At 46.1% G+C, this 18,942-nt stretch overlaps 1 protein-coding gene across 1 annotated transcript in view; it reads left to right on the top strand.

Annotated features, from left to right (window-relative positions):
- Positions 1–18,942, top strand: part of ABHD18 (abhydrolase domain containing 18) — a gene marked incomplete in the record, with an annotated part of 695,491 nt that overhangs the window by 588,302 nt on the left and 88,247 nt on the right. Inside the window, 1 exon segment of the mRNA XM_044061749.1 lies at positions 14,398–14,436. Coding sequence (XP_043917684.1) covers positions 14,398–14,436 — 39 coding nt within the window.

Here is an 18,942-nt window from a genome sequence, read left to right as displayed (position 1 = left end):
CCTTACCTTCTCTTGATCTATCAGGCAGTGCATACTCTTTTTAAATAATATTGCTAGTATTTCCTTTTCTCTCTATGCTTGGTGTAGTCATTTATTACCATTGCTAATAGTTTTTCGTCTTCCTTCCTGTTCTAAAAAAAAAAAATCTGTTCTTTCTTAAAATAGTTTTTTTTTTCTCAGTTGTAGTTATGGTGGGAAAAGGCCCTGCTCGATTTAAAGTGAGTGAAGTGTGGGCACAAACTGCCTTTGTCTGATGCTTACACTTTGTGTGTTTATAGGTTCATAAGTTCATAGGTTGGTACTAGGCTATCAGCCCTAGGGCCTATACAAGCCTAGCCATAACAATTCCCTGGCTATTTCTTCCCACATTATTTACTTTCCTGGACCCCTGTCTAGCAGGGCGACTGACGTGATCCCTGGGGTGAATTTCCTTTCTCCCATCCAATCATCAAGGTTCCTCTTGAAGAGGTCCAAAGAGGCACTCTGCTTGACATGTATGGGCAATCTATTCCAGAGTCTGGGGAGTCTCTGGGTCAGGAACCTATCCCTCCAGCATGTTTTGTTTATTGTGATGACAAGGTTTAGATCCCTGAGCGTGTAGCTCTGAGGGATTGGGATTTCTTTAAGTGTAGCATGTCCAACAGCTCTGGGTTTGACATGGCCTTGTATGTTAAGCAGAGGTCGCCTCTGAGTAGATGATATGCGACAGAGTATAGCTGGAGTTTTTTAAGGTCAGCGAGGGCATCTGCTTTAGGCCTGTGATTCTTTTAGTGAGGTATTTCTGACGCCTTTCCAGTTGTTGCAGATGTCTTGAGAGGTACATACCAAATGGGGTGTTGTATTCTATAATGGGTCTAATGAGGGATGAGTACAGTGGGACAATGACCTCCTTTTTTCTGGATGAAAAGCCCTTCGTGATGAGGTGTGCCACATAGAAGGATTTCCTGACTGTTGTGGATGTGGTTATCAAGGTGAGACCACTGTCCACCTGTGTCCCTAAGTCTCTTATCACACTTTCTGTGTTTAGTGTACTGCCACCTATATGGTAATTCATGGATACATGTTTTTTCCCAAAGGGGATAACAATACATTTCTTGGCAGTGAGCTTGAGCCCATGGCTCTGGCACCAAGCATCTGTTTCTGTAAGGCCCTTTTGTAGAATATCCACATCATTTGGGGATTCAATAATGGCTCCCAGTTTGCAGTCCTCTACAAACTTTGTTAGCCAGAGTCCCTTAGTGTTGACCTGTACTTCAGAGAAGTAGATGCCAAACAAGAGCGGTCCCAGGACTGAACCCTGAGGTACTCCACTTGTCACTTGTCTGGAGCTGGATTTGGAGTCGGCTACTTTTACAGTGTGGGTTCTATCAGTAAGCCATTTAGCAAACCATTGGGTGACATAGGGATTAATGCCCAACTTAGTAAGTTTATCTATGATTCCAGAGTGGGGGATGATGTCAAAGGCCTTGGCAAGGTCTAGATAGGCTGTGTGGACCACCTTACCCTTGTCCATGGCTCTGGAGACTGATTCAAAGAACTCAATCAGGTTCAAACCCAAACTGGGTGGGGTCCAGTGTTTGAAGGTTGCCAATGTCTTTGTTTATAAGTTCCATGATAATATGCTCCATGGCCTTGCAGATAAGGCTTGTCAGACTGATGGGACAGTAGTTTCCGGGATCCAAGGTGGATCCCCCCTTGTGGATTGGGATAACTGTAGCTCTGCGCCACTCAGTGGGCATGAAACCTGAGGTGAGGCTATGATTAAACATGACACTTAGGTGCGGTGCCAGTTCATATTGTAGTTCATGTAGTACACAGCCCGGGATGTCATCTGGTCCCATGGATGCTGTATTCTTGGCTTTATAGAGTGCGTTTTGTACCTGTGTGGCCATTATTACAGGAATTTGGCAATCTTCCGGTATTGAGATGGGCCATTTAGGGGGTGAGAGGGGGGTGAAGTTGGCACTGAATCGATCTGCCAGGGTATTGGCAATATCCTTCGGATCAGTATATTTAATGCCATTCTGTTTTAGCTCAGAGCAGATCTGAGCATTGCCATTTAGATTCTTGACATAGTTATAGAATGCTTTGTGGTTGTCTTTGGAATCTTTGGCAATTTTATTTTCGTAACTAGCTTTGGAGGATTTTGAGGCATCTCAGTTTCTTACTGAGGCTAGTAAGGGAGTTTTTTGCATCCTGGGATTTTCTTCTTTTCTGCAAAAGTTTCTTCCTTTTGTTGTAAAGTTTGTTTATGGCAGGGGACCACCAGATTGGGTTCCTTTTTTTGGATGAGAGCATTTTGGTTCTATTTGGGATGGCACGATTCATGCATGAGTAGATGTACTCGTACACTGCCTTAGTGTGTAGGATTCAGCAGTTGAACTTTCAGTTCCCGTCTGCATGGGTGTCATGAAGTTTGTCACTTCTGACTTGAGTAGCATGAAGTTGGCTTTGGAGAAGTTTTTTATGGTGGTTTCTTTACGTGGGGGTGGGATGTGGATGTTAAGGGTGATTAGCTTATTTGGTCAGACCTGACTAACGAGGGGGTGACCATAGGTATGGAGCATTGATTTCCCATGTTGGTAATGACCAGGTCTAGGATATTGGAGCTTAGGCCTTTTCATCTTCAAGAAGATTGTTTCATCTGCCGTGGGTTCAATTCTAGGGTGCCTGTAGAAAGAAACAATAAGATTATTTTGAAAAGCCTTACTACCTTCTGCTTTTGGAGAGGCTGTATCTGGAGAACAACCTCCCAAAAGTAAAAGCAAAACTTCATCTCTGAAACATCTACATCATCCACCCTGCTTTTGAAGCCACCCAGAAAAAGATCTAAGCTGGATCCAACCTCACCCTTGGATCTGAGAAAGAAAAAATTGATTGATCTAGCTACCTCAAATCCAAAAAAAAGCTGTCGGATCTGTCTGCCTTGAGCCCTGTTTTTCTTCTCAGGAATAGATACTCACCATCCATTGATCAGGTGCCTTCAAGGGTACCCTCACCCTTTTTGAAGTGTCACCGATCTAGGTCCCCTCTATTCTTCCAGAAGTTTGGTGGAAGAAGATGTGGAGAGAGTGGTGCAGAAGATCCTCTCTGTGCAGAGTAAGACAAGTGTCTTACTGGCTCGTACCCCCTCCGGTCAGAAGGTCCATCCTTCATATACACTCCCACTTCAAGTTCCTCCTGTGATTCCTTCAACTGCTTCAGAGTCCCTAGATCCAAGCATTCCGGCACCGTCTGGCTGAGTTATGAAGATAGCAATATCTTCGGATCTGAAGTTTACTCTGAGTGCTCTAGTTCTGTTGGATCCGGAGGGCTGTCAGAGCAGTAACTTCCCTATTGGATCCAAGGTGTTGGAGTCGACTTCAAAGTTGTCAGAGGTGTCTCTGCACCTTGGGGCTTCGGTATTGCATGGCTCACCTCTGGTTTCTACCTTGAGAAGATTGCTTTCGGAGAAGGGGAAGACAGTGGCCCAGAAGCTTGTCTTTTTGGAGCCATGTTCTTCTCTTTCACCAGAGTGATCAGCCTTCAAAGTTATGAAAATGTTTTTTTCTGCCCCGACAAAACAGATGGATCCAACCCCCTCAGATCTTCAACCTATTACCTTGATGTCTCTGCACTTGGAGCCTTATCACTTTTACCAGAGGGACTGCCGGTCTGAGATCCTCATGCTTCCCAGCAGGGTATTGCACTTTCTTCCGGTACCACCCCAGAGCATCCCACTGAGGAAGCAAATGGAGAAAAATTGCAAGAGGAAGCACGTGGACTCTCCTCAAGAGTCACTTAGGATATGGACTTAAATGAAGGTGCTCCAATGAGTTAGTCTCCTGGCGGGCATGAAAGGAACCTGACACAGCTGAACCCATACCTAGGAGACTGGACATGATTATGGCACCAGCTTCAGATAAGCCGTTATGGGGTAAAGGGGTGCCCATTGGCATGGTCATGGTGGCAGCCAACAAAAAAGAACTTGCCAAAGAGAGTTCCACTGTTCATTCACCCTAATAGGGATTCTAGGGTGATGAACAGGTTTGGGAAGTGCGTCTATGCTTCAGTGAACTTTGTCTTAAGATCGTTAATTATTTGGCATATTTTACAAGGTTACAGAGTGATTTGATTAAGAAACTCTCAAATACCCTCTCAGGATCCGTTTCTGCAGAAGTCCAGTCATCTGTGACTACTCAGTTGGATACCCTGCAATCTGTTTTGAATTCATCCATGTGGCTTATTTCGCATGTAGCAGAAGGAACCTCAGGGCAGTGGGTTCTGGCATTTCTGTCAGAAGACATGCCTGGATGCACTTATATGATTTTGTGGAGCCCTTCAAGTCTTCGCTCATCAGTGCTCCCTTTGACGGCACGTCTTTGTTTGGCCCAAAGTGAAGGACACATTATCTAGATGTGAGGGAGATGGAAAGAACCTGTCCGCAGTGGGCGTGTGTTTTTCGACCCCTCAGAGATCATTCCCAAGGAATCAGTGAGGTGGTCGAAAGATGTGGTTCAGGAAAGCCCAGGGTCCTTTCTAGGACACACATGGATAAAGACCCCCCTCCCCAGGGCAGAGGAGAGAACTCCAGTGGTCGCCACTCCCATGGCAGAGGAGGCCCTCAAAACCAGGGGTCCAGAGATTCTTTCTTGGACAAGACACCACCAGCACTCCTCACAGAAGGCCCAATTGTGTCCACCTCAGGAGGCAGTCAGGGGGGTCGATTATCCCTGCTCCACGGAGCCTGGCTAGACATAAAAGATGCTTGGGTGCAGAGAATTATTTCCAGAAACTATATAATACCCTTTTCATTTCCACCGCAAATCTCAAAAAAATCCCAGATATCTCACCCAGTCAGAGGGAAGAAGCAGCATTTCTAATATAAAAGTGCTATAAAAGAGTCCTTCAAGAGGTCCACTAGACCAGATAGAATCCGGAAGTTACACAAGGTTCTTTTTAGTGTCAAAATAAACAGGGGACTGGAGACCAATTTTGGATCTCAGCAACGTCAACAAGTCAGTTCAACACACCAAGTTTAAGATGGTTATGGTTGAGTCTGTTCTCCTTTTACTGGGCAAGGGCAATCGGATGTGCTTGATAGACCTTCAGGATGCGTACTATCACATAAAGATGAACAGACAATCCAGAAGGTACTTAAGCTTCTGGCTGGGAGCTAGTCATCATCAGTTCAGGATTCTGCCCTTTGGCCTCACCACAGCCCCCAGAGTGTTCACCAAATGTATGGCAGTAGTAACAACTCACTTGAGACTGCTGGGATTCCGGGTGTTTCCTTGTCTAGATAACTGGGTTATTACCACTCCAACTAGGCATCAGTTGATATGGGCAAGAGATTAGGTTCCCTAGACTTTTTCTTATGTGGGAATAACCATAAACTGCAACAAGTCTCAATTGGAGCCAGCTCAAAATTTGGAATTCGTAGGAGCATTTTTCAATGCAAAGTCAATTATAGCTTCACTGCCTCCCTCAAGGGTTCAAACTGTAAGATAACAGGTCAGGAAAATAATCTGCACTACCAAGATTTCAGCTTGCTTGGTCCTTCAAGCTCTAGAATCAATGTCACCAGCGATATCACTACTACCTTTAGCCACATTTTACATTAGGTTTTTCCAATGGATGTTAACAACACAATGGTCAATACTTTACCAACCCATGTCAACTCTGATTCAAATTACTCAGACATGCAAGAGGGATATCAGGTGGTGGATTCAGTCAGATCATGTTCTACAAGGCCATCCATTCATTTCCCCTCAGCCATAGTGACCATGGACGTTTCCCAGGTGGGGTGGGGGAGGGCATTTTCTGGGGAAAACAGTCCAAGGCACTTGGTCCCCCCCAAAAAGGCCAATTTGCATATCAGTGTCCTAGAGATGAGAGCAGTGCTCTTAGAGTTACAGGCCTTCCAGGATGCTCTCCCTTTGGGAACGATTGCAATTCAAATGGACAATATGTCAGTAGTTTGGTATATCAGCAAACAAGGAGGAACCAGATCATACCTTTTGTATCGAGAAGCACTCAGAATGTGGCAATGGGCAATCTCATCCAACCACTTTTTCATAGCAATGCACATTCCGGGGAAGTCCATTGTGATAGCAGACAAATTGAACGGGTTCAGTCTTCTACATCACAAGTGGTCTATCAACAAGAATGTGACAGAAAAGATTGTTCGTCAATGGGGCCAGCCTTGCTGTGATCTTTTTGCTTCTCCTGTAAACAACAAATGCAGCAACTATTTTGCACTAATCCCCCCTTAGGGGGAGTCACCCAGGATGCTCTACTTCACGATTGCCCCCTCCAGTCTTCTTTCTGCCTACCCACCAATCCCATTAATTCCAAACTTTCTAAAGAAAACTGTCAGGGTAAAGAGCAAAGTCATCCTTATTGCACTATACTGGCTTCTACAGATTTGGTTTCCTTTCCTTGGCCTCACATCACCAACCGTGGGTCCTGGATCCAACTCCAGACCTCCCGTTTCACCTGACGATCATGCTCCATCCTGACATGTCAAATCTCAGGCTCATGGCCTGGTTTCTCTAGTTCTGTTCATAGCGAGACAACCAATATTTCTCTTCCTCTGTCTGACATATTCTGTTATCTTCCCATAAACCTTCAACAAGAAAACTTTATATGAGTAAATGGAAAAGATTTGTTTATTGGACACAACAAAATCAAGTGGACCCTTTTTCAGCTCCAGTACATAACATACCGTAGTTTTTAGCCTCACTTTTTAAAGAAGGGGTCAATTCCTCAACCATTAAAATTCAGTTAGTAGCAATATTTGATTTTCACATTAGTTTTGAAGGTTTTTCAGTTGCCTCTCGCAAATTGTGCAGAGCGAGGCACTCTACTTTTGAGACCTCCATTTAAGGACACTACTTTCCCATGGGAACTCAGTCTGATACTGCAAGCTCTGATAAATTCTCCCTTTGAACCAGCAGCTAAATGTGACCTTAAGTATCTTACTTGGAAAACTATTTTTCTAGTAGCCATTACCTCTTCTAGAAGAATTTCAGAGATTCAAGCCTTGTGTTCAAAACTTCCCTACATGATTTTTCACAAGGATAGAGTGACACTACAGACTAATGCCTCCTCCTTCCCAAGGTGGTGTCAGAATCTAATATTAATCAATCCATTAATTTCCCAGTATTCTTTCATAATTTTGCAAAGAAAGGTGAATACATGTTACATTTATTGGATGTTTACAGACAATTACATTTTTACCTGTCTTATTACAAAACACATCAGGAAAACAGACCAGTTGTTTGTTTCCTTTGAAGAACTGAAATTGGGCAAACCAGTCTCAAAAGTAACTTTAGCCAGATGGCTAACTGATTGCATTTCATTTGTCTGTAGCAAATTCAGTATTAACTTACCACAGCAGGTACAAGCTCATTTGACTAGGTCCATAGCAACTTCTTCAATTTTTCTTTCCAGAGTGCCCGTAGATGACATATGTGCATCAGCAACTTGGCCTACTCCCCATACTTTTATTACTCATTACAAATTTAATCTGGTCTCCAGGGGTAGAGTATCATTTGGTTCAACTCCACTTAGGAATATCCTTTCTTAGAGACCACCAGGGATTAGAGGTAGTTGGTGATTCTGTCCCATCAGCTGAGTATAGAATGAAAATTATCAGATAAAGAAGTTATGTACTTACCATAAAGTTCCATTTGTGTTGTCCATTTTCAATCTGAAGTAGTTAACTTCATTTGTGCAGCAACCTGTGGAACCTGTGGGTATCAGATCCGACTTCGGATCTGAGCCGGCAGTTTTCAACAGCTTAGATCCGAGCTCCTAGCTCCTCCCTCTACCCATAAACCCCTGCCAACCCTGACTGACCTCAGATCTAGTTTGCCGCGCTTGTTGTCAGCAGCTGGATTCTCGAGCTCCGTCGTTAGCGAATTTCTGTGAGAGAAAAATAGAAACATTTTTACTTTTTTTCTGTACTTTTGGTGCGAGTACCGTGTGTTAGGTCCGTACCTGTTTCCCTTAGCTTAAATCTTCTTTAGTTTATATATTTTTCCCTCCCTCTCCCTCGCTGGTTCGTTAGGGTCTGTGTGTGTGTGTTGGGGCCTAGCATGTGTGCTTCTTTAGTTTAAAAATGTCTGAGGCCCCAAAACCTATCTTTTCGAAGTGCACTGAGTATGGCAATAAGCTTTCACCGGCTGATGGCCACACTCTGTGTGTTCTGTGCCTTGGGGTTGGACACCTTTCCTCTGGGTGTACCATCTGCGTGGCGTTTAACCCCAGGGCACTCAAGGACCGGAGATCCAAGCTGATCCTGGCGGGTCTCTTGCCCCCAGATTCGGCTTCGGCCTCCGGTCCTACTGTGGCTACCTCCGCGGCTTCAGCGGCGGCCACTCCTGCCTCTCCCCCGGCCGGTACTCAACCTCCTGCTGTAGGCCCGGAGGAGAGGGAGGCCAGGAAAGACAAGAGGTGGGAGAAGCACCACAAGTGGTGGGCCGAGGCCTCCGCTTCGGCTCCCCCGGCTAAGCGGTCTTCTCCCTCCAGGGCTTCCCGTTCTCCTCCTCCTCGGATCCGGTCCCCTTGTTTTTCACCGGGTCCTGAGGAGGAGGAGACCTGATCTCCTTCGAGGTCATCAAGGCGGCACTCCCGTTCTACCTCGGTGGCCTCTTCTAGATCTACGCGCAGCCTTTCCGACGCAGACTTGGACCGGATGATGCGAAGATTCCTCCAGGCCCAACTGCAGATGGGAGTGCTCCTGCCTACCCCCCCCTCCAGGGGGAGCTCGACCCCTTTCTTTGCCCCGATAGCTCCTTCTCCGTCCCGTTTCCTGGGTTCGGAGCCTTCAGAGCCAGGCAGCCTTGGAACCGGGGGTGGGTCAGCGCCGACTCTTCCCTCGAGCCTATCTGTTCCATTTTTGTCGGATCCGAGCTCTCGGAGCCAAGGGCTGAGCTTCGGATCTGAGGGTTTCAGTATGCCTTCGGCGACGTCCAGGTCGGAGCATACTGGGCCGTCTGATCCGATTGCTTCGGTGCCGGCCCCGATCCGCCTGTTGGATCCGAGTGAGGGCTCGCTCTCGGATCCCAGAGAGAGCAGCTCTCCCTCGGCGTTCGACGTGGTGGAAAGGGCTCTGTCGACTGCTTCCAGGCCCCCGGTCCTTGCCACAGCTCTGCCCCGCACTCCTCCTCTGTTGGGTCTGACTTGCATCACCCGGCCCCAGGGACAGCCTGCTTCAATGTCCCAGGTCGTTTCCTTGGAACAGGATGTTGCTGGGGAGGCCTCCTCGGACAGCCCCCCCCCCCGAGATCCCCCACAAGTGGAAGTGCAAGAGGAGGCACTTGGACTCCCCTAAGTCCTTAACTGAAGACACGGATTTGGAGGAGGGGGAAGGCTCCCCAAGGTCACCCCCTCCGAGGATGTCCCCTTTGGGGACATCATGGAAATGCTCAGGATCAGAGGGGGGTGGTCTGCCCCAAAGCCGACCTCGGACAAAGCCGTGTTCCTGGAGGCATTTGAAGCAGGCCCTTCTACCTCTTGGGTGTCCCCTCCGGCCGACCCCCTGGTGGACCTGATTACCACCAGGGCGTGGAAGGAGCCGGACACTGTGGAGCCGGTCCCGAAGCGCCCTGACAGGATCCTCAGTCCCCCTGCCGACAGTCCCCATTGGAGCAAGGGTCCCCCCATAAATGCCATGTTGATGGCGGCCACTAAGAGGGAACTAGCTCAGGAGAGCCCCTCGGTCCACCCCCCGGGCAAGGAGACCCGAGCGATGGACCGCTTAGGGAAGTGGGTGTTTAGTTCAGCGTCCTTCTCGGTGAGGTCACTGAACTACATGGCACACGTTATTCGGCTGCAGCGTGATCTTATTAAAGAATACGCTGCATTGCCCCCGGAGTCCATGTCGGTGGAGGACAAACAGTTGTACTCTACCCGTATGGCCACTCTTAGGTCCATTTCCAATACCTCTATGCGGCTACTATCCCATGCCATGGAAGGAGCCGCTAGAGCCAGCAGAGCAGGTCTCATCATTAGGCATTAGGCCTGGCTCCGGCATTGTGATTTCACGGAACCCTTCAAGGCATCTTTCGCAAATGCCCCTTTTGATGGTTCTGCCCTATTTGGGAAGACCGTTCGCGACACCTTGGTCCAGAGAGAAAAGGACGGGAAGACGTTGTCTGCCGTCGGAGTCCGCTTCTCTGCTCCCCAGAGGTCTTTCTCCAAGAACCAAAAGGGACAGAAGATGATGTGGTTTCGGAAGTCGCAACAGTCCCAGTCCGTTCCGGACCCCCAGTCCTTCCATGGCAGAGGAGGACAAGGAGGACACCGCCCTAGAGGCAGAGGGGGCCCGAAGAACTTTGGGTCCAGAGAACCTTTCTCTGACCAGCCCACACAACAGCCCTGAAGGGTTGCCCAACTGCTCCACTCTGGAGGCAGTCGGGGGCGTTTCTCGAGGCATCTGGCAGCTTGGGAGTCCATCACGACAGACCGCTGGGTGCTTCGCATCATATCCAGAGGTTACCAGATCCCCTTCTCTTGCCCTCTTCTCTTCCCCAAACACCTCCCCGATGTCCCACCCGATCAGAGGGAGGTCGCACTGCGGAAATCCGGCAGCTCCTAAAAAAAAAGAGCCATCCAACACGTCCCCCCAAATCAGCTCAGATCGGGTTTTTACTCCAGGTTCTTTTTGGTGCCAAAAAAGACGGGTGTCTTAAGACCAATCCTCAATCTCTCCCTTTTGAACCTTTCAGTAACCAAAGAAAAGTTCTGGATGGTCACTCTTCAGTCTATTCTCCCCCTATTACGGGAGAACGATTGGATGTGCTCGATAGACCTCAAGGATGCATACTATCATATTCTAATGGACAGACGATCCAGGAGGTTTCTCTGCTTCCGGCTAGGGGCCAGTCATTACCAATTCAGGGCTCTCCCCTTTGGTCTCGCTTCAGCCCCCAGGGTGTTTACCAAAGTGCCAGCGGTGATAGCAGCCCACCCTGAGGCTCCAGGGAATACAGGTTTTTCCGTACCTGGACGACTGGCTCCTGACCGCCTTGACAAGGCATCTACTCTGTACAGCCAGGGATTACTTTCTTCGCCTTGCTCCCTGGCTAGGGTCACAATAAATATAGACAAATCTGCTCTCACCCCGGCCCGAGTCATAGATTTCATCGGGGCCAGGTTAAACACAATCGATCTTGTAGCCTTCTTAACCCCAGAGAGACTTTGAACCCTGAGGTTTCATGTGCGGGCCATCTTTCTATCATCTCCTTCGGTGGAGTTGGTCCTGAGGGCTCTAGGCTCAATGGCAGCGGCAATCAACTTGTTACCTATGGCACGTCTGAACATGAGGGTCTTACAGTAGACCCTCCAAGTCCAGTGGTCCTTTCTTCACTACCCTCTAAGTCATCCCATTTCCCTCAGCAGGGCTTGCAAGAGGGCTCTCGTGTGGTGGCTGCAATCTCCGGATATCCACACGGGACGCCCCTTCTCTATGGCCCCTCCCCTGGCCACAGTGACTATGGACACCTCTCACCTCGGGTGGGGGGGCACTCTTCGGGCAGGACTGTCCAAGGCACGGGGAACAATACGGAGACCTCTTTGCATATCAATGTCCTAGAGATGAGGGCAGTGCAGTTAGTGTTGCAAGCACTTCAAGACCTTCTTCCTGTAGGGACAATTGTGATCCAGACGGACAACATGTCAGTTGTCTGGTACATCAACAAACAAGGGGGAACCAGGTCTTGCCCGCTCTTTCAAGAGGCCATGAGAGTGTGGGAATGGGCGATCTCCACCAACTGTTTTCTCATTGCAACACACATTCCGGGACAGTCCAACATCCTGGTGGACAAACTCAGTCGCACCATCCTTTCCCCTTACGAGTGGTCTCTCAATCCGCACGTAGCGAATCAGATTTTTGCCATATGGGGGCAGCCCTGTTGCATTCTTTTCGCCTCTCCTTCAAACGCCAAATGCAACAGCTATTTCGCTTTAATTCCCGAAGTTGGGGAATCCCCGAGAGACGCTCTGGTGCATGTTTGGCCTCCCAGTCTGCTTTATGCTTATCCACCTCTCTCCCTAATGCTAAAGTTTCTACAGAAAGTCAGTCGGTTGGGGAGCAGGATTATCCTCATTGCCCCATTCTGGCCTCGTCAAACCTGGTTTCCTTACCTTTGGTCTCATCTGGTGAATCGTCCTTGGATTATAGATCCTCTTCCCGGATCTGATCTCCCACCCTCTGGGTCTCCCGACCCCGAATCTGGACAGCCTCAAGCTCTCACAGCTTGGCTGCTCCAGTTCCACTCCTAGCCAGGACTCCCGGCATCTCTTCCCCAGTCAAAGCTATTCTAGTTGCAGCCCACAAGCCTTCTACTAGGAAGGTTTACAGTAGCAAATGGAGACATTTCTCTATCTGGGCAGAACGTCAAAACTTGGATCCCTTCACAGCTCCTTTACCTGCGGTGCTAGACTTCTTATCAGGATTATTTCATCAGGGAGCTAGCTGTTCCACTGTCAAGGTTCAACTAGCAGCTATCTCTCACTACCATGTCGGACATGATCTGCGTCCCTTTATCACTTCAGAGCTGTGCAAGACCTTCCTGAAGGGCACCTTCCTGCTCAGACCTCCGGTAAAGGAAGTGGTACCTCTGTGGGATTTGTCGTTAGTGCTTCAGGCTTTGACAGCTCCCCCCTTTGAGCCTGCAGCTTCAGTGGAACTTAAGTATTTGTCTTGGAAGACGGCCTTTCTCGTCGCCATCACCTCTGCCAGAAGAGTTTCTGAAATTCAGGCCCTTTGTGTCAAACCCCTGTATCTAACCTTCCACAAGGATAGAGTCTCCCTCAGGACCAATCCCTCCTTTCTCCCTAAAGTTGCTTCTGAATCTAATATTAACCAGTCCATTAATCTGCCAGTCTTCTTTCCCAACTATCACAACAAAGGAGATTACAAACTACACTCGGATGTGCATAGACAACTTCGATTCTATATTCACAGGACATCTGGTCATAGGCAATCCGACCAGTTGTTCGTCTCCTTTGCCAAAAGGAATTTGGGTAAATCGGTATCCAAAGTTACGTTGTCTCGATGGATCTCGCAATGTATTGTTTTGGCTTATGAAAGTTCTGGTAGGCCCGCGCCTCAGGGAGTCCGTGCCCACTCCACCCGATCTATGTCTACCTCTGCTGCTTTTAGATCCAGGGTACCTTTAGATGATATTTGTTCGGCTGCCACTTGGGCCTCATCTCATACTTTTATCAACCATTATAAGCTGGATATTATCTCCAGAGGGAGAGCATCCTTTGGCTCTGCAGTGGTCCGGAACATCCTTCCATGATGGCCGCCCAAGATTCAGGTAGCTGGGGACTCTGTCCCACAGGTTGCTGCACAAATGAAGTTAACTACTTCAGATTAAGAAGTTATGTACTCACCATAACGTTCCATCTGAGTAGCTAAACTTCATTTGTCAGCAACCATCCCCCCCTCCTTACCCCTGACCTTCGATTATTCATTTTTGCTGTCTTCAGAGATGACATTTGAAATTGGTAAATCTGTAGCAGTTGCTACTTGAAGGCAAACTTGATCTGAGGTCAGTCAGGGTTGGCAGGGGTTTATGGGTAGACGGAGGAGCTAGGAGCTCGGATCTTAAGCTGTTGAAAACTGCCGGCTCGGATCCGAAGTCGGATCCGATACCCACATGTTCCACAGGTTGCTGACAAATGAAGTTTATCTACTCAGATGGAACATTATGGTGAGTACATAACTTCTTATTCTTCCTCAACTTCCTGTCCACCAACCCCCATCCTTTCATTTTACAAACTTCTGGAAGAATGTGCTCTTAAAGGAACATCACTGTCATTATATTGAAATCTAGATATAGTTTCTTTCTGTATTGAGTACACACAATTTTACATCACCTATATTTATGCATAGTAAATATTTTATTCTGCTAAAAAATCAGCAAACAAGATCTGAGGTAACTTGGAGTTGATGCATTATGGTTAAGGGAGAAGCTTGAGAGTTTTTTGGTTGCCATGAGCTTTAGTAACGGCCGAGTGAGAGATGAGGATCGGATCCAAACCCATCAGTTGAGGAAGAATGAAAATGGATCACACAGATGGAATGTTATGGTTAAGTAAGCAACTTCTTTTTTCTGTACATTGTCTTCATAGTTATTCCAGGAACCTTTTAGACACCTTTTCTCCCTTGGATTTCTAAACTAAAATACTGTTAGCATTAACAGTAAGAAACATCATGATTTGTACTTTAAGCACATACCTCCTTTTTTCTGTCTGCATATATTTTTGTACGAGTCGAAGAGGTGTTCTATTTGAAAAAAAAATAGAGAGAGAGAACGGGCATACTAAAAATGCAAACTAGCATTTTTTTCATTGCAAAACTTCAGAATGATGTGATTTATTTTACCTTTTCATCTACAGAAGAGTTGCTTATTAAGATGGTGTGAAATGATTGGAAAGGTAAGCAACTTATATTTTTTTTGTTATGTGAGTAGGTGTGAAAGAACTGCTTGAAAGCATGCCGTCAGAGTATGACCTACTTACTGGTTAGCTATATGAATTGCCTTTTGCTTCCATTGAATCGTAGACATATGGAGTTATCCTTTAATACAGTTTCATGATAGAGATAAAAATGGCAACTGTAGGGCAAAAAAAAAACAAAGCCATCATTACAGTTGGGTTTTTCAGCAATCCAGCTCTGTGACTCAAGAAACAGAATTATTTTGTCAATGACTGGGGAGCTGTGATGAGGTGAGTGTATGTAAGCAGAAGAGAGAGAAGCACAAAAGAAAACAACTTTCTGCACAGATTGATATAATAATTGTGGTAAAGACACGTCAAAAAAATGACTGTCACATCTACTTGAAGTGGTCAACAAGCTTTTTTATATTGAGACAGCAGTTCAACTAGTGGATGCCTGTTTTTCAGAGTGGGTCCAGAATCCATTATTACTGAATGAAGTTAAATGAAAATGCACACAGTAAAGAGCAAAAAACAGCATGTTTGTTTAATAAGTGATGACTTTTTCCCCAGTTTTGTGATGCAAATTGGTAAAAGACATACCTATGCCCTAGCTAACCTGGGTACTGTTATTGAGCTGGTCTAGTAACAGCTGGGGAGAGATGGGAATGAGTCGTTGAGGAGGCTCTCCCATCCTGTGATAGGGTAGTGTCAGAGTCCTGCATGTGCACCACCTTAATTGTTCCAAGGGAATGTATACTGCATTGGCTGCACAAACATTTTTTTAAAAAAATTTTTTGCCCCTGACTTTCATTTCCTTCCCAAGTTCTATCAGAGAGAGGTGAAGGGGGACATGCGGAGAAGAACAACTGTCCCTAACTTGGGACTGAGAATGCAGTGTTGCCTTAAGCACATCCCTCTACACTCCTTTGAATTTGATGTGTTGCTCCAGCTTCTCACTTGCTACATCTAAGCAGTGGTTCTCCCAGGAAAAAGAATTTGGCATTAGCCACTCAATCCTCTATTCCTCAAGCAGCACAGTCAGATGCCTTGCCTCACTGCCATGGGGTGAGAGTATATGCAAGTGTTTTTAAATTATGACTATTAAATCAAACCATGTAACATTTTTTTGCAAAAAAGACTTGTAACCTGTATTATGAAAGATGAGTTGATTTATGGAAAAACTTCTTTACTAAGTAATATCAAAGAAGATATGCAGTCTGTGAGGATAATAACTAGCTCTGTGAATAAAAAAAGGTTTTACCTAGTTTCATGGCACATAGAGATGAAGCTATGACTGCAGCCCAGACAGCTTGGGTTTGATTAATAGACCTGGCACAGGAGTCATTAGAAGGGGAGACAGAGGAATGAGGGGGCAGAACCTGCTTGTTTCTATCTTAAGGGAGTATGTGATGTGCCTGTGTGTGAGATCTGATTTTCCTGGTAGAGGCAGGGTGAAATGGCAGTGCCACCATGAGGGTGAGTGAGCTGTTGTGCTGACTAAGCCCATGCAGAAGTGGGTGTGGTAATTCAGCACTGAAACACATTATACATCCTACCTACGAATTGTCTCTGTATGGGTGCAGGAGGTAGGAATTAAAGCAAAAATCTGAACCATCCCTAATGGCACCTCCTCTGCAGCTATTCTTTCCCATTATAGATGTTCACCCTCATCAGAACATTGTTGCCAGAAAAGAGGTCATTAGCCTGTTATGTAAAAGAGCAATCCCACCGAAACAGAAAAAGTCTGATAATATTCAAAGCTGTGTGTGGTACCAAAGAAAACAAAGGACCTCAGCAGTCTTTCTATGTACTGAAAGTAAAGTTCTGGATGGTCATTGCAGTCAGTCCTGTGTCTAATAGTGAGAGATCGAATGAGCTCTTTAGACCTTTAAGGTACATACCAGCACATCAGAATAACCTAGGAGTCCAGAAACGTCCTGTGCTTTAGGGAAGGCAACAATAGTTTTCAGTTTGGGCCACTCATTTGGTCCCACCATAGCCACCAGGTTATTCACCAAATGCATGACCTGAGTGACAGCTCATCTTAGGCTTGCTGTGTCCAAAGGTTTATTTACTTGAATGACAAGCTCTTAGCTGCCCCCACTCAGGAGTCACTGATTCGAGCAAGGAAGTGTCTTAAGTGCCTGCTCCAGTCATTCCAGTTGCTGGGGAGCTCAGTGAACTCTTAAAAAAATAAATAAATAAAAATCTAAGATGAAGCCATCAAAAGTATTGACCTTTGTAGGGTGATGCTCAGTCACTGTGTTTTGCCCCTTCAGCCATCCATTAGAAAAACTGTAGCTCTCCAGTCAGAGTTGCAGCCTCTTTTCTAAAAACAGCAACTGTATTACTGTTTTAACTCTTATGGTAACTGTATTCATGCTACCCTACTCAAATTATTGTCTAAGGGCCTTGCAATGGACCCTCAAGGTTCAGTATTCATATTCTCAATGTAAAGATCCTGTGAGAAACCAGATAAAGATTTCACATGTGCACCTCTAACATCTGTTTTGGTGGCTTCACCACCCCATTGAGGTTCTCTCCAGTCCTATCTGTCCTTGGTCTCAGAGTATGACCATCATTATATTTGCCCCTGCCCTGGGCTAGGATAGTGTTTTTAGGTCATTATAGTCTAAGGGACTAGGTACTAGAAAAAGGATACCGTGCATTTATAATGTGGAAAAGTTGCAGGTCATACAGGACTTTCTTCTTCAGGCTGCAGTTTCCTTCCACTCAGACAGCATAGCAATGGTATATGTCAACAAGCAGGGAGCAACTCGTATCCCCTGTATTATGAGGCCATGAAGTTGTGGAAGTGAGCAGTCTCATCTTATTGCTTTTTCATATCAACACACATTCCTGGGCAGGCAGTTCTTCTAACAGACTGGACTAGAAAGTATCTAAAGATATCCTTCCATATCACTATAGCAGTAGTCTTCACTAAAGGGATCCTCTGCCAAGGGTAGCCCAATGTCCAGCCAGTATACAAAAGCCTTAGGATGTTTTAGATGTATATCACACACATGCTTCCCTCTCACATTATAGGGCATAAAGGTGATGTACAGACCTGCATACCTCAGAACTCTGCTGCCAGTCTGAATGCCTTCTTCGATCATCAGTTTGAATGCTCCTTCATTTGTGCTGGTTACCAAGCCTTTATCAGATAATTGCCCCACTGGGTTTTTTTTCGTATCTCCTTTTTCTTTTGGTTTATTAGTTTACATGCCATCCAGAAATGGAAAATATCAGTGTGGGAGACAGATTCCCTGTAAGGACCATCATAAGCAGCATCTCTTTTGCTTGGGTGCTTCTCACTACTATAGTAAGAGCTTGATTTATCAAGCATTTGTCCTCAAGACCCTATGTAGTTGTCTTTTCTCCTTGTCTGTCTACCTGGAGAATGGTCAAGTTGTTGATGCAGGCTGCTATGGCAGAATCATATCGTCCCAAAGGTCGGCCATTGGCCAAGAAGAAGACCAAAAATATTGTCACATTAGGCTGATGTACCACCTCCCCTGGACATCTCTGTCAAGCCTGGTGAAAACCCAAAAGATTGTCCAGCTCCATCGGATTCTTCTGCCATGACCACTTCAGAGGCTGGCATGGATTCGGCTCCTCACATGTCCTTGATGGCCCTGCAGACATCCATTATGGATGTTGAGATGGAACCTCGGCTGATCATATCTGAGGGATTTACCACAGATTCTTGTTCGGGAGGAGATTTGCACTACATTGAGAGTCAGCAGTGGTTCGAAACTCCTAAAGTCTTTAGGGCTAATGTACCTCTAAAGAAGAAGAAGAAAACTGAACACCTGTTCCCTGCTCCCAAAGATCCTCAGTGTGAATGACAGGATTTTACACAGCATTTTTTAAATCATTACAGCAGTGTGTGCCTCCAGGCATTTGTGCAGTTACCTCCTGCTGGCACCCCTAGACATCAAATATTGCTTGTTCATATTAGCATTAATAATTCCAAAACCATGCTACATACAATGTATCAGAATATTTTCTCTTGAATCCTACATGAAAGCAAAGACAATTATATTGATGTTTGACCTCTATCAATAAGTATTTGTTAGAACTGCAAGGTGATAACTTAATTTTTTTAAAGACTCAAGCCACACCCACGGGGAGTTAAAGGTACATACACAGAGCTGTACTGGAGGGAATGAGTTAATTCACTCATGGCATTGAAGCCTCCTCAGGGAGTTTCTTTCCCTGACCCCTCCTTGCTGCTGTACTCCACTTAAGAGGCCTAGGGAGCAGGAGTCTTCTGATGAAGAATTGGACTTGGGGGAAGAATCCTTGGCATACTTCTCTGATTCCCTCTCCACTAGACTTTAGTTCTGAGGAGGAAGATTCCATTACCTCAGATTCTCCCTTTGAGGAACTCTCTTTTGGGGATACTCTCTCTCATATGATGGAATTTTTTTTAAATGGGACTGTTCTTGCATTTCTGACTTCCAAAAAGGTACTATGAACTCCTCCAGATGGAGTCCCCTA

This window comes from Protopterus annectens, chromosome 2.part0, assembly GCF_019279795.1.
Source record: "Protopterus annectens isolate FY-2018-M chromosome 2.part0, PAN1.0, whole genome shotgun sequence".
Lineage (NCBI taxonomy): Eukaryota > Metazoa > Chordata > Ceratodontiformes > Protopteridae > Protopterus > Protopterus annectens.
The sequence above is the reverse complement of the archived record's forward strand: the minus strand, read 5'-3'. Positions and strand labels throughout refer to the sequence as shown.